This window comes from Ciconia boyciana, chromosome 10 (genome assembly GCF_034638445.1).
Source record: "Ciconia boyciana chromosome 10, ASM3463844v1, whole genome shotgun sequence".
NCBI lineage: Eukaryota > Metazoa > Chordata > Aves > Ciconiiformes > Ciconiidae > Ciconia > Ciconia boyciana.
Window position 1 is genome coordinate 31,883,647 of NC_132943.1, and position 16,208 is coordinate 31,899,854.

The following is a 16,208-nucleotide window of genomic DNA, read 5'->3' on the forward strand; positions in this document are numbered from 1 at the left end:
CGGCGGTTCCGGATCGCGCTGGCTCAGAGAAGCGCGCAGTTTTCCCTAGGGCCCCCGCTCCCGGAGAAGGGAGGAATCCGCGGGTGGCCCGGCCCTTGCCTCGCGGGGGGACGCGGGGAACGTTTCCGCGCGAGCTCTTCTTTCCGGGGGGAGCGGCGGGAACGGACGCGGGTCACCGGCGCGGAAGCGGCCATGGAGCGGCGGGAACGGACGCGGGTCACCGGCGCGGAAGCGGCCATGGAGCGGCGGGAGCAGCCAGCCGTGCCGGTGGCGCGGCTGGTCGGGGTGACGCGGGAGCGGTTCCTGCGAGACATCTACCCGCGGGTAGGGCTCTGCTGCTCTCGCCTCGGCACACCCAAGCGGCCCCGAGTCGCTCCGCAGTGCCGCGGGGCAGGGTGGGCTTCAGCGGTGGCGGCGGGCCCGGGGCAGCTGCCCGAGCCGGCTTCGCGCGGGCCGGGTGTTGTGAGCGCGGCCCCCGCTGGAGCGGGCTGGGACTGTACGGGGAGACAAGGGCAGACGGAAGGCTTCCTGCGGCACCTCCTCGCCTGGCAGAGCTAGTGCTGACAAACCGCGGGTTTGGGCTGTATGTGCTTCGTAAAAGGTATCGTCATCCGTTAAACTGAATGTGAGCTTAGGAGCAGGGAGCTTCTGCAGGCAATTCTCTTCTCGGCTGCTGGAAAGCTCTGAGAGCTGATCTCTCTGTGAGTTAATTTGCTTTGACAGTGGTTAAAAAAAGTGCGATTGCTGGTTTTGCTGCTTTGTCATCGCTCCTTCCTTTTTTTCTCCAAGGTCCCGATTCAAAGCAAAAGTGTCTTTCTACTGATTTTTTTGTGTGCGCTGGATCAAACCTGTTTGTGGTTGTCAGCAGCAAGGAGCCTTAATATAGGTGGAAAGAGCTTCTTTCATGAGAACATATAGCACTACCATAGCTCACAGTCTACACCTTAATTGTATAGGCTTTTGTCTGCTTTCTGCTAAGCTCTGGCTAGAATGACTAAAGCTATTCCTTAGCCTGGCTAGATTCCTCAGTGGCCCCAGCACAAAGCGAGCATTAAAATTGTCTTTGCATCTCCGTATTCTTCCTTATCCTGCTAGCAAAGAGGATATACTAAACAGAGAAACAGTCCCACGATTTACTGCATTTTGTTTCAACATTCAGCATTCTGATTCGCCTTGTTCATTTGTGAGCAGATCAGTTGTGACTTTGTGTAGTGGGTCCCAGTATTCAACTGACTTGTTTGCATGTACTTCGTTTGAAAAACTAATTCTGTTTTTTTTCCACTGGATGCTACGATCATTTCACTATTGAATTTTTTTTTGTTCCTTAGAGAAAGCCAGTAGTGCTGAAAGGAATGGAACTGGGCACTTGCACAACCAAATGGACAGTAGATTACTTGAGCCAAGCCGAAGGATCTAAAGAAGTAAAGATTCATGTTTCTGCGGTGCCACAGATGGATTTCCTCAGTAAGAACTTTGTGTATAGGTACTTCATTCCAAGGCCTCTTGTATTTTCAAGGCATGTGTTTGTAACTTTCAGACATACAGGGCATCTCTTTGAAGCTGAGGGTGAGAATATGAAGATACTTTGTGAAAACTTTAAATTACGTATCAAAGCGCTGTCCTTGATTTCCCCCTCTTCTTTTCATTCCACAAGTATCTCAACACCCTGAATAAATACTTAGAGGGTGAAAGGAGGGGCCAAACAGGGCCTTAAAAGTGATGGCGTGAAGAAGTGTTTAAAGGTATTTTGACAGAGCACTCCTGTAGGAAATTTGAGCCTGGCATTTGCTGGCATTAATAAAAAAAACAAACTAAAAACGCCTTGATACTAGATGATAGGCTATTTTGTCCTAATTATATGGTGCGTTTTCAATGTTACTGAATAGTGCTGGTTTCTGACTCACCATGTGTCTGAACCTCTTTGAATGCTGGCATGTGGCAGGCATGCTATTCCACTCTAGAGGGATGTTACTAATTAAAACCAAGCTCCTTTCAAAGTTAGCATGTGCAGTTCTCAGAATGTTCAAACTCCTGGATACCACATGTTTCACCAGCTCTTTAATCTTGATGTGGGTCACATAAACTCTTGATCTCCTCTGAAGTTCTTCTCATGTAGCTGCCAAAACATTTCATCAGAGTTCATCTAATCTCAGTCATTGTGTTGCTCTTCAAGGATAAATGCCTTTATTTTAGTTGTCGTTTGTTTTCCCTAAGTGGGAACAAGATGTGTTCAGTCTGTTAAACTTTTAAGAAGGCAGAAGCATATGCTGTAAGTGTAAACAAGCTGTAAGTCTCTCTGAGTGGAGTCTGTTGTTCAGGGGAAAAAACATCTTATAATCATGCTATGTTCTGCTCACTACATAATGAACTTTTGAATCTTTGAAATTAGGTCATACTTGAATGACTTTGCCTTATCTTCATATTTCCTTTTCCCTGCTCTATTTTGTTTCTTCTTAAATACTTCTTACTATGATTTCACATACAGTTGATCCGGCATGCTAGTTTTAGCAGGTTTGTAGACAGCCATATGGAGGTGCTCTGATGGTGCTTACTTATAGCAGGTGTTAGGACTTTCACCTACTTCCCTTGAAATTCAGGAAGCTTTGACCCTTTCTACAGCAAGCCCCTCATTCTAATATGAAGGGAGAATAAGTAGAACTAAAAGAATAGAAACACTGAGGACTTAACATGCAGTTCCATGATTTTAAACTGATGCACGTGAGTAGTACTGCAGTCCTGTTTTAAGTTGCATGCTCCTACCCTGTCTTTGTGTTGGTTCTGGAACTCATTCAGCCACGTTGTGATGTGCTGCAGAAATCTGAATGTTTTTCTGCTGTTTTAGCTTTGCTAGCAGGTTCACCATGAGGTCAGATGAGTGCCAATGCTAGCGTAAGGGAGGAGATGGGATGATTAGGGTAGACAGCAAGGGTGGAGCTGTGGCAGCATCAGTGTGCACCAGTTTAAGCTGTCGTGGAGCTATGCTCTCACTTTCTTCAGTAGAAAATGTAAATGGGCATGATATAATGGTTCAACTGAAGTCAGAGGGTTGGTTTTTGTTTGTTTGGTTTTCCATTGACTTCAGTGCTTGTTATATTTGACTATTACAAACAAGCCTAAAAAGTTTAGAGAAGTGGTCTTAAGTACTGTCAGATGCAGGTCACATTCTGATAGAAGGGATAACAGGATCACGAAAAATTTTGCTTGAGGATAGTTTCTTCTTAACCCTGGGTACTTGGTGGTTGCTCTGAAATTTGATGTTTACATGCAATATATTCGTTATCCAGTGACACTTAATGTGAGATGGTGAGTTGAATGAACCATAACATTGAATTCATAACATAATATTCATAACAATGAATACATGTCCTATTACTACTTGTGCTTGGTTTGCCATTCAGCTATCAACTGATGCCAAAATCTGTAATCCTTATGAAAAGCTCCCATTATTTAAATAAATATGTAACACTTTTATTGAGTTCAGAAGGACAGGCTCTAATGCACAGTGATTCTTTTTGAATCTTCTGAAGTTGTGTTTAATGAATTCAATAAAAACTGTAAAGAAACACTTGAAAATAGCAAGATTCCTGTGTTTTGCTTAGCTGAGGTAGCATATATTTAAAAAAAATCAGATAACTGAAATAAGTTTTATAGATCTACAAATGAAGACAGGTATCTGTTTTCATGCATAAATTCATAGCAGAAAATGCATAGATACAAACATATGTATATCACCTAGTAGTAGTATATCACCTATGTAGTAGTTTTCTTGATGCTGAGCTTTTCTGCAAATTTATAAAAAAGTACAGTAAACAAGCCTAAAAATGACACACTGTTAGAGAAATAGTCTAAGCAAGTATTGTCAGGCATTGGCCAGAGTTTGAGTCTAATTTGACTGTGAAGAAATTTCTTGCACTGTGACTCAAACCATTCGTACATCTTAAGCTCAAGAGGGGATCTTATTGAAGTATATAAATAGCTGATGGAGGGAGTAAAGAAGATGGAGCCGGATACTCCTCAGTGGTTCATGGTGACAAGACAAGAGGCAATGGGCACAAGTTGAAATACAGGAAATTCTGTTACTATTTAAAGACACCCTCCCTCCCCCCCTTTTACAGCAAAGGTGGTCAAACAATGGAACAGGTTACCCAGAGAGGTTATGGAGTCTCCGTCCTCGGACATACGCAAAACCCAACTGGATGCCGTCCTGGGCAATCTGCTGTAGTTGACCCTGCTCTTGGCAAGGGGTTGGACTGGAGGATCTCCAGAGGTGCCTTCCAGCCTCAGCAATTACATGGTTCTGTTTGGATATACATTGGATCAATTTAGTAAAGCAGAGAGGTTTGTAAGTGTAGGATTTCTATCTTGGTAGAACGCTTCAAACATCTGCTGCAAACACTGATTAGTCACCATGTTAAAAAAAAAAAAAAAAGCAGCATATTACATCTTCAGTTATACTAGATATGGTAAGAGAGCGTATGATTTTAAACCTGGCATTTAGACCATGTGTTGCTACATTGATTCATTGCATAAATTTAAATATTTGTATTTCAGAACTCTGCCTTTTGATGTATTTGTACGAAGAGCAGCTGAAGTCAAACACAAGGAGTACTTTCTTTCTGAGGTAATTTCCTTAGTGTCACAGTTTCTTCTGTCAGTTATTTTGCCAGTATATGGAGGGGAAAATGATGAATTGCAATTTGAAGTCTTACTCCAGTAAAGCACTTGGTCTTAGATTTAACTGTTTTGTGTGGCTTGGAGCCAGGGGAAAAAATGTGGGGAGAAATAATTTTTCTCGGAACTTGTTTTGTATGTGTACAGTGCAGTTAACTTCAGTCGTCCTGTTTCTGTTAACAAAAACTGCTTACATGAGCAAAAATTCCAGCATAAAATTTAGAAATCAAACATTGCTTTAGAATAATAACTGTATCATGTACGTGTTTTGCAAGAACATGTCGTGAAGATATTTTAGAGTTTGATTACATCTGCCATCAAAATACAAATACAGATTTATTGTAACATAATTTGTGAGTAGCAAATATGTAGCTATCTTTACGTAGCAGTGTTCAAACTAGGGATCTGTCAGATCACTATGATTAGGAAGCAAACATTTTTGGATGCAGATGTGCTTTTCACCTTTTATGCTACATAGGATGCTGTTTTGAAGCCAATTGAAATAGCTTCCTGCATCAGCGTTCTGAAGAACTTAAATCATAATCTGCATTTGCTTTGAATCTGTTCAGTAACAGCAATGCTGAAGCAGTTGACAAGTATCCCCCCCCCCCCCTTACTCTTCTACTCTCAATGTATTTTTCCCATTTCTTGAGATGAACAGCAGGGAGCAGTAGAGTAAAGGCAGTATAACAAAGTAGCTGAATTTGTAAATGCCGTTTATTTGTACCATATTTTAATGAGCCCTGCATTAGATTAATGAGAAAATACAGGCTCTTTGTTTAAGTGTGTTTGTAATTCTTATTAAAAAACCAAAACAATTCTCTTTTTTGTGTTCTCTTCAGGATGAAAAGTACTATTTGCGATCAGTGGGGGAAGATGCTAGGAAGGTGAGTTACTTGAGATTACAGTTCTTATATTGTAAAGTCACAGTTTAGGGATATTTTAAAAAGCCTGTTGTCATCCGCTGGCTGTGTAGTACAGGCATACAACTTGTTTATGGTCACTTGGCCTGTGAATCTGAGTGGATTTAGGTCAGAATATTTAAACCTAAGTATCTAAAATAGTTGCTGTTATACGAGAGCTTAGCTGATCACTGAAGAGTACACTCCTCACCTCCCATTCTTTAGCTTTTGTTGTAAACTAATATAAAAGGATTTCTGATGATCTCTTGCTTCTTCAGTGTGATTTCTAGCAGACATGATTCAAAGCAGCTCTCTGGCTGTTCTTATTAATATCATTGACCAAGTCGATGCTGAAAGGGTGACCACTAAAAAGCATTGCAATTTTCAGCTATTTGCCAATGCTGAAGTTCTAGCCTCGTGTTTCATATGATGGGAAATGATAGTGAAGTGCTCCCTTATTTTAATGTGCTATATATGGTTCTCTAAGATATTATTCTCTAAGAGTTATGTCCTTTTTGTTTCAGGATATTGCGGATATCAGAAAGCAGTTTCCTATTTTGGCAGAAGATGTTCAGATTCCAGAGTATTTTGAGAAGGAACAGTTTTTCTCTAGTGTCTTCCGCATCAGCTCAGCTGGATTACAGTTATGGACACATTATGATGTAGGTAGTACATGTGTTTAGCATAACATGTTGCAGATGGCATTATGGAGTTGAGATATTAAGGTGCAAATCTCTGACAAAGATCAGTTAATGATGACAAACTTCACATATTTTGAAATAGTGAAATGAATCACATTCAGCAGTACAGTGAATTTTAAATAGATGTATTATGTGGGCATAATATCTTACTGTTTTTATGTCTAATTCCATACTTGTAAGATTAAATGATGTTTGATTTTTTTTTCCTTTTTTTTACTGTTTTGAGTTTCAGTTAAAAATCTGAAACACAGTAACTTTCAACATTTTCATCTTCAAGATTACCTTCATTTTTTTATTCTATTGGCCAGATTGTTGGTAATTGTACAATGATTGTGGTGGTCTGTTGCTGCAATGCAGTAGATGCCAAATAAGATTGTCTTCTAACATTGTCCAGTGTAATTCTGAATAAATGTATTTATAAGAAAAATATTTTTTTATATTATAATTAGGAAAAAGAATCCTTTATCAATAGAAAGTCAGCAAAATGAGGTAGGAGTAACACTGAAAAAGAAAAGGAATCCCAAATACATTTTGTATTACATGTTGCTGGTTTATATGCCTAAAGTATGGTATGTCTTTGTGTTTTAAGGTGGAAGAACTTGATTCCTATTTAAGGAAAAAAACAAAGTTGTTGGAAAGCAATATTGTATTTCCAGATAAACTATTTGTCAAGAATGTGCAGCTAAGGGTATAAAGTAACTCACATTCTTGAGTTTTTTAGATTAACTATATGTGGAAGCTCTTTTAGCTAATTCTTAACATACGAAGGTTTTAATAATTCCCTCTTTTAAGCTGATGATATTTTAGATTAGTTGCAGGCTATGTATTCATTCTTAACTCTTGGCTGACATCTCTCTTACTATGCTTATTCCAGGTAATGGATAACTTCTTAATCCAAGTAACAGGGAAAAAACGAGTTGTTTTGTATAGTCCTCAAGATGCACTGTATTTGTATTTATCAGGTATGCATGTCATATATATATATCTAGTTCAGAGTTTGGTGATTGTAGTTGCCTTTCCAGCTCACAAGTGCTGCACTGTAGAAAAAAAATCACTAACAGACAGCTTGATGTAAAAGAAGTCATTTGGGCTCTTAACTTTGATCCTGTTTGCTTTAGTCAAAGCTAAGCATTTTAGTGGGGCAGGTTAGGGAATTTGCAAAGGAGCACAGCAGCTTTGCCTGGTTCTGTTTTCAGCACCTAACTGTGGAGGAGTACAGTGTTCTGTCTGGATTCAAAATGGTGTTTTAGATGTCAGGGAAAGTGTCTTTTAGTGTCAATAAGGTTGCAGTTACAGGAGAAATATAGATGACAGGAGAACATGTCTCTTCAGTAAATGAGGAGTGCCATCAGGTTTGCCTGGTTTTTAGAAGAGTTACAGAACAATAAACCAGTATTAAATTTGATTCAAGAACTGCCATTTCCAGCAATGCAATAATGTTTTGTTACTGTTGGAAGAGTAGGAACGTTTATTCATTACTTCTGAAAACTTTCCTAGGTACTAAGTCAGAGGTCCTGGATGTGGATAACCCAGACTTAGAGAAATATCCCCTTTTTGTGAAAGCCAAGCGCTATCAATGTTTTCTGGAAGCAGGAGATGTGTTATTTATTCCAGGTAAGTAACAAATAGTTCCTGAAAAATAGTTCCTTAAAAACACAATAGTTGTGTTTTTAAACAGTTTTGTTTGCAATTTCTCATTTCTAGGGATGGTCAGAGGTTACTAAAGCATTTCTGTGTTACAAGTAGGAGCGTCTAAAGACATTGGCAAAATTTGTCTACTTCTTCCAACTGTACTAATTAGCCTAATGAAAGGTATTATTATATCTACCTACAAATCTTACCTTCCCTCAAGATTACACTATATGCTTCTGAATTTGTGTCTTAATAGATTAGCACTATAAAATCAACTCGTGAAATCTGAAATTACTTCAGTGACCTGAGTTTTCTAATGACAGAATTTGAGTGAAATACCATTTCTGTTCTTCTGTAGCTCTGGTACTTAAGAACTGAGGCACGTGATTTGATGAGAATTATGGATGGTAGAGTTATTGGACCTTCTAGAAATCTATCATCACCTTTGGGGAATGGAAAGACAAGTCCTAATCATTTTTCTGCACAAGCAGAAAATATAAAGCTGCCTCCTGGGCTGAGATGACAATTCTGGTGATCAGGGAAAGGCATTTGAATTAATCCTATTGAACTATTCCTACTTGTTACTAATTTTTTATTTTAACTCATCATGAGCCTGTGGCAGATACTTATTCTGTTGCTTTTCATATTATCTGGGCAATATAAACAGGCCAGTAAACAAGAAGGCAGTAGGTTTTTAGGAAGTGTTAAAGTAGATTCTTAGCCTTGGAGTCGTTACTTAATTTTGAACTTACTGCTTGTGTTTCTTTCTAAAGAAACTTTTGGTTACAGTTAGTGAAAAGTATGTCACAGTGTTGCTAATGTCAGCATACATAATTTCTGTTTTGTTCTATGGAGTACAGATGCTACTTTGTCTTTGCCAGTAGGTGTGCTGTTCCAAACTTAAGACACATTTGGCACTCTTAAGAATGACTGGGAAGTATAGGGATTTTTGAGTCCAGAGAATGGTGCTAGCTTTGTCAGCATTCTGGAATGCATACCACTGAAAAAAACGAGATGTTTTTTGAGAAATGTGTGTGGTTATTATGGAGAAGGTAGAAGCAGCCCCTCTTCCTAACCTGAAAGAAACTTCTTGTTCATTTCTCAGAATAAGCTTTTCCGTGTCTTCAGCACATACAAGCAACTAAGCTGCAATAAGCATGGCATTCAGTCTTTTGGCTTAAAATTGAAATAGGGTAAATATACTGTATTAAACTTATTTTTAAAATGTACTCAATGAGGCAAAAATGTCTTTGCTTCCTTACCACAGCCATGATTCAATTGAAAAGCCTCATGACTTTACTATGAAAAGATAAGCAATTTGCATGGGTGGCCTGGCTGACGCTGGTGGTTTACATTAATGCTTGGACAATCTGTGCAAGGTTAGGGACTAATCTATGAAAATAGATATCTGCATTCAGAGTAGAGATGAGTGAGGTGAAGAAGGAAGATGTCTTATTTTCATCCTACACGTGCTTATCGTTTGCTTACATTTGAAGATCTCTTTATACTTCAGCAATTGTTACTTTTGTGTGAAGTTATGGATCGACGTAAACGTCTTGAGGAACTTCTTAAATTTGGTACAATGCGATATATTCAGGGATGAATGTTTATAAATAAACAAAAAATACAGCAGTTGAGGCTTTTCCTCAACTAGATTTAGTGGCAATTCTGACACTTGTTATGAGTCATGTGGAAGTTTCAGATAGTAATTTTCATTTTAGACATTCTTCTTTCTACAGCTTTGTGGTTCCACAATGTAACCTCTGAGGAATTTGGAGTGGCACTGAATGTCTTTTGGAAGCACCTTCCTGCTGAGTCCTATGATAAGAGTGACACTTACGGAAATAAAGATCCCACGGCAGCCTCTAGAGCTATACAGATCTTGGACAGGGCCTTGAAAACACTTGAAGAACTACCTGAGGAATATAGGGATTTTTATGCTCGGAGAATGGTGTTACGCATCCAAGAAAAAGCCTATAGGAATGATTATGGATAAAATAACACATTGTAATTCAGCAAGCTCCTATGAAAGTAGAAAATTGTATGTTAATATGGCAACTGTCCATATGTACATACATACACTTTCTGTAAGACTAATAAAAGCTATGTTGATAAACTTTGTTATAGATGAATGTTTATCTTGTAGATTTTTTTTTTTCTTGTTTTTCTTCATGTGCAGTGAGTGCACGGTCTGCTTGATCTGGAGATGGACTCTCTTCTACAACGAGGCATACATTTGCAGTGCCTTCACTTACAACTTTACTTTTTTGGAATGTTCTACTTAAATTTTTCTGAGCAAAAGTTTTGGTATCTGGGCTGGGCTGACAGCATGTATGCTTAGCAGTAACTGCACGTCTTCCTGAATGCTGCCTCATTTACTAAAGTTCAGGAAAGCCATAGTAGTTTCTGAGGAGGTCCAAGAAAGCCATTGGTGGTGGTGGTTGTAACGGTCATGGTTTCTTTTTGAGTAATAGTCTGGTAGTAAGTGTGGGGAGTTTCTGCTCCCCCTTGTGGTGAAACTGAGAGCGGGCATGGGGAAAAAAGCAAAATCTAATCATGCAAGGTTAAGCTTAGAATTGTGTAGCAGCTTGACCGCAAGGTAAATGATTTACCCCTTTCCTAGCTGAATGAGGTATTGTGCAGTAAACCTTGTTTGTCACTGCCCCGGTGCAGTCGGGCAGCATTGCTGTTTCTGCAGCTGTGAAACACTTGTAACTGATGTGCCCACAAATCCATCCAGCTACAGTCCTAGAATCTGAAATGAAGTTCATCCTTCTGGAGTAGATGTAGAATCTATTGGGAGCAGTGTTTGAGATGCATTATGTTACCAATGAAAGGGGGCTGCATTGCACCTTTTGGGATGGAGCCTGTTGTAGAGGCGTTACAGATTGCTACTTTTCAGCACATTGTGGTGCTTACAAAAGCCTTGTGAAATAAAGATGGGCATCTCACAGAAAAGATAGGTTGTCATTGTCCCTTTGAAATCCCTCTGATGTTATTACTTGTGCAGTTTGGGGAAAGCAGCATTTATCTGACTTAGGTCAGTCTTATTTCTAGCAGTGGTTTTTGAGAACTGTAACTTCTCAAAAGCTCTTAGACTAAATAGGTATGTAGTGTTAATAAAGTGCTGGAAAAAACCTTCTCCAGAAGAGCAGGGGAGTGCCACGCTGTGCAGATTATTCTTCTAAACCTGTTCTTCTTGGCAGTTCAACACAGTGAAAATAGTCTGCTACCATGTGAATGGGCACCCGGCCATCCTCATGAATAGACATGAATGGAACCAGCCAAGCGATTCTGATGGGCATCATTGTACATTCTGAGGGTAGAATTTAAATTTGGGATCACAAATAGGCCTCCCAAAATTTTTGTTCAAAAACGAACAAGGATTGCTTGTGCATACTGCTGAGACACAATCTCAGTGTCTGTTAGGCTGGGGAAGCCTCTTGGCTTTGTTGGACTGGTAATGTCAAGGGCCCCATCTGAATTGCAGAGGTGTACAGAGCATATTCTTTGTCTGTTAGGACTAAATGGAGAGGCTCAGAGAGCCTGCAGGGCTAGACAAAGCTGTGTTCCAGCATTGTGCCTGCACAGCTATCTCTTTTAACTACCGGCGGTTTCTCAATATGCTAGTACATCGTACTGTGCTGATCCTCATTCTGCCATTCCTTGATTCTCCATTCCCAAAAGAGAGGTGCTAGCTTGGTCTTCTCAGGCCCCCTCAACACTCAAGTATAAATAAGGAAAGCTTCATGGAGCAGCAATCGGTGTATAAGCAATCTGCTTATGTCTCAGCTTGTGGGAAGTGCCTGCCATGCTCCGGAGGGAGGCTGGGAGCCATTTGGGGCTCTTGGAAAGAGGAGAAAGTAAAAGGAGGAAAATCCTGTTGGTCGAATGCATTCACCGCTGTGCCACCTAATGGTGATATTAAGATTTTCAATAATACTTCTTCAATGGTATGTATGTAAAAAGCATAAATAAGATCTGTCAAGCCACAAGTGTTCAGAATGCCATTTTGAATTTTTCAATCCCCCTTTTTATTTTGTAAGGGAGGCTATTAATCTAAACACCTTAGGCCAAATGAAACCCTTGCATCCCTCCACTGCAGTTATTAGTGCTGAGGTAGTCCAGCAGAATATCTGCAATAATTCACTTGTTTAGGCTAGCATGAAGTTTGGATTGGAAAGTGTGTTACCTGGCTGGGAAGAGAGGGTCATGTTGAAATAAATGTGAGCCAAGTGCTATAGCAAGTGCTGCTATTTCTTCTTCACCCTACCAACTTTAAAATGAAGCCTTTATTTTATTTTTATACATCAGGAAATGAGGTTATCTCACCCTGATCAGCTGGTGGATAACCCAGCCCTGCTCATGCTTCTCTTCCATTGTTCTGTGAGAAATCTCTGCAATGACAGTGGGGTTTCTTTTCCCCCCTCCCCATGACCCCTTTGGTTTTCACTTCTCTAAGACTGTCAGTAAACCCCACCAGATGTGATGTAAGTGCATATTCAAGAAAGATCAACAAAAACTATTCTATGTAGATCAGTGGGAAGACAACCACAGTAATTTTTCTGTCAGTGCCACCCTTTTTTCACTTTGAACCAGTTTCTTCAATTTCTTATTTAATAACTTCTATAAAACAGTTGTTCTGAAATGCTATAAAAGAAGAAACCAAGCAGTTTAAAAATGTATTTTCTTAATTTGAGCATAATGTGACTAGTAATAAAAATCTTGAAGTTACTGTGTTTAAAAAAAAAATTACTTGGTGCTTTCTAACCACTGTGAAACAAGCAGTGAAGTGATGAATGAATGGTGAAAGCATTAAAGGAATAACTTCCAGCTAACATAGTGAGAGAATACATGTAGCCACACTTAAAAATCCATTACTGAAATAACACAAAGAATTAGAGCCACTGACATTTTGTGGAAGTTTGTCCTTTAGAGACCTAAAGCAAAATGGGATCATGCCACAATAAAACAGATGAAGTTGTGGTAACAGGTATTAGAAAAATAAACACTGACCACCTTAAGCATTCAAAACAGCCACTTCAAACAGTGTATTCAACAAAGGAGTTAGGTGATGCAGACTGCCCAGGACTGAAAGATGGGTTAAGTTACTTAAATATAGACAGTATCTGAAATCAGCAGTTTAAATGTGGCCTACCCCAAATTTTTAATTACTCTAAAAATTTGGTGACTGAGGCTTTTAAAATTGAAGTTCATTGCAAATCAGCACCTGGAAAGAATGATTTATTCTTGGTCACATGAAATACAAAGGATGAAAAATAATTTCAGAAGATAAATGTTTTATACATTTTTCTTAATGTGGTTGCTATGGAAAGAATCAAACGAAAAAACTGATGTCAAAATATTCTCTTGTCCAACTATTAAACAGGTCACTAAAAATCTGCCTATCATGTAAGTGCTGAAGATTTCATGTACCTAACTTAAGAATGTGTTTCTCTCCAGGAGCTACATGGGGTCTAGGTTCTTAATACAAGCGTCAGGTTAAATGCCTAATGTGAAAGGGTTTGACTTGATCATGAAGGATCAGAAATATATTTGCAACCCTTTTTAAATATGCAGGATGAAACTATTTGCCTCATTCACACTGTAGACCCACAACAGGACTACTAACTTGACTAAGGTGAGGATGATTTTACCATAGTAGAGGTTATATTACATAGAGCATGATCCCAAATTGCATTACTTCACAGCTTCAGAAAAAATCTTGTATAGACTTGACTCTTTTTTCCTCTGGCCAAAATGTATCTTCCCAAACCTGAGACATTTAGATGTTAGACAACATAGATCTTGAAGATACACGTCCTGAGACAGTAACTTTTACAAGGGATTCTCTATAAGTTACTATCACTCAATAACCAAAGATCCCGGTGTTACTAAAAGGACAGATGAAATTTTAAATTTTTTGGGGGACATTTATCTAAGTTTGCAGTGAAGTTGCATGTTAAGATTTCTTATTTTGGTTTGGATCAGACTCTAGGAGTGGGGATAGATTCTGAGCTCTGTATGTGGTAATTCCTGAGAGCAATGATCTCTTTTAAGTGGCGATTCCTGAGAGGAACAAAGGCAGATTATTTCCTTTCCAATTCTTCAGATCTGTTCCTAGTCAACATTTTCAAGAGCAGATTGAAAACATTAAAAGAACTGCTCAACCATGAAAAATGTGCAGCTCCACGTGCAATGCTATGTTCATACAAAAATGCTCAGAAGCTATTGCTTGCAATAATAATGCAGATCGAAGTAATGGACAATTTTTGCTGTGAAAACATTTATACTTCAGCTGTCAAGCAGTACATGAGTTGCTTAAAACTTCCATCACACAAAATCAATGTATTTCTCATGATGGGGAATGAGAAAGAAGAGCTATGCAGATAGCCTGTAAGGGATGCAATAGCTTTATCTGACACCCAGGCTTAGGAGTACTGCTCAGAGGGTAAACTCTGGTGTGAGAGATGTGAAGAGCCTTGTTTTGCACTTCAGAACTGGTACGTCTCTTGACTGTCTTCTGTGTCTTGTAGCAGTGCTTTCTTTAAAAACAACTCAGCTCTGAAGTGCCAAGTTTAACAAAGGAAACTAACAATCGTGACTGAAAGTGCTCTCTGAAAGCTTACTAAAAGAAGGAAAATTTATTCTGAACCTTGAAGTAATGGCATCCTGCTCCTTTTCAAGTACATGAGATGTTTATACACATGAAGAAAAAACAGATAAGAATATATTTTTCCCTTTTGTTCTACCAGATGCTTTTCTGGTCATTTGCTTAAGGAGAATTTGGCACTTCTTGGGTCACTTGGAAACGTAATGAAGCCCTAATAACAGGAAACAACAAAGCCATCACTACTTTATAACCCACACTATACTATATGCAAAATGAATGCCTGAATCAGTTATCCATGGTTTCCACAGTGATGTGGAACAGCTAATCCTGTGCAAGTGTTTTTTGTCAGCAGGCGGAGTGACTTATGCTGTTAATACTGATAGAATGAATTTAGTCAGGAACAGTATGTCTGGCACTGGGAGAAGCAGTGCCTGTCTCTGCCACGTAGGTGTTCTACAATCTTGGACTACTTGCTTAATGACTTCATGTTATTTTATTAGCGTTAAAAACAGTCACCTTGCACCTGAACAGAGTTAAGAGATCAATAAGACCAACAGAAAGGCAGCCTTGGTCTTAGGGTCTCCAGCAGCAATATTTAAATGTGTCTAAATTTTCATCAGGTTTGAGCATCAGAAGTAAACTTTTTTTTTCTTCAATCTACCATCCTTAAAAAAAAAAAGAAACAAGATTTCAATGTAAGATTTAAAAGATTTTGAAGAAGTAACTCCAAAGGTGCTTTGAAGAGGCTGTCTCTTGTGGATTGCAGTCTGAAACATCCACCTTCGCTTTTGTATTGCACAGGGACACCAGACACACAATTCATATTTGTAGATTCTGCTAGGCAGTGATATACCTAAAAATGTGGCTCCCAACAGAGCACACACATTCCAGAATTTTTACTGTTCTTTAACCTCTCTCTTACATTAACTAATAAGACCCCATGTAATTTAAAATAAGCATTCAAGGTAAATGGATGGGTATACTTTAACCTCAGTGCTTCAACTTTCAGACAATACTGTTTATCTGCAGAGATGATAAAGTAACTGTTAGCTTAGGAAAGACAGCATTGTAAAAAGCACCATAAGAGGGAGGAAAAAACAGGTGACGTTTTCTTTCTGCAAATAGCTCAAAAAGAACCTGTTGGGAAAACTTGAGCGCATTATCATGCACAGTCACTTTTATCTGTGAATATCCACAGTTGTAACATCCTAACTCCTGAACTGACTTTGCAATCTTATTTAAAATAATTTCTATGACTATTTAAATACATAGCACTCCTGTTAATTATCTCTATCAGCAATACTGTTAATTTAGTAAGATAGAACAGCTCACCATAAAGTGTTTGTGCTACCGAAAGGGAGGCAGCAGGATGTTATCAATGGGAGGACAGAAAAGATTGCTCCTTTCAGCAACACGTTAAGACTTGGACCCTTAATCAACTTTCAAAATTAGGGGCTGATACCTATTTATGCAGTAGCATTTACAGAGAGCCGATTAAATTAGTCCTAGATAGGAAGAAGGTTACCAAAGTTTCTAGTATTTAAGATGCACACAAAATAAAATCATTTACATCATATAGAATCTGGACAACTTTACAGAATCAAGCCCTGTTTTAAAGGAATTTAACAGGCACAGCTTAAAGCATTTTAGCATTTCTCAAAATCTGAAGAATGTCTTGTCTATCGTACA

The 16,208-nt window shown here is 39.0% G+C and overlaps 1 protein-coding gene across 1 annotated transcript; it reads left to right on the forward strand.

Moving 5' to 3' along the window:
• Window positions 1-13: 13 nt before the first annotated feature.
• TYW5 (tRNA-yW synthesizing protein 5) lies at window positions 14-9,956 on the forward strand. Its single transcript, XM_072875085.1, has 8 exons — window positions 14-324; window positions 1,329-1,483; window positions 4,552-4,621; window positions 5,514-5,558; window positions 6,098-6,235; window positions 7,149-7,236; window positions 7,772-7,888; window positions 9,646-9,956. The coding sequence occupies exons 1-8, from the start codon at window positions 193-195 to the stop codon at window positions 9,900-9,902; spliced, it is 1,002 nt and encodes a 333-aa protein (XP_072731186.1). The 5' UTR covers window positions 14-192; the 3' UTR covers window positions 9,903-9,956.
• Window positions 9,957-16,208: the final 6,252 nt, after the last annotated feature.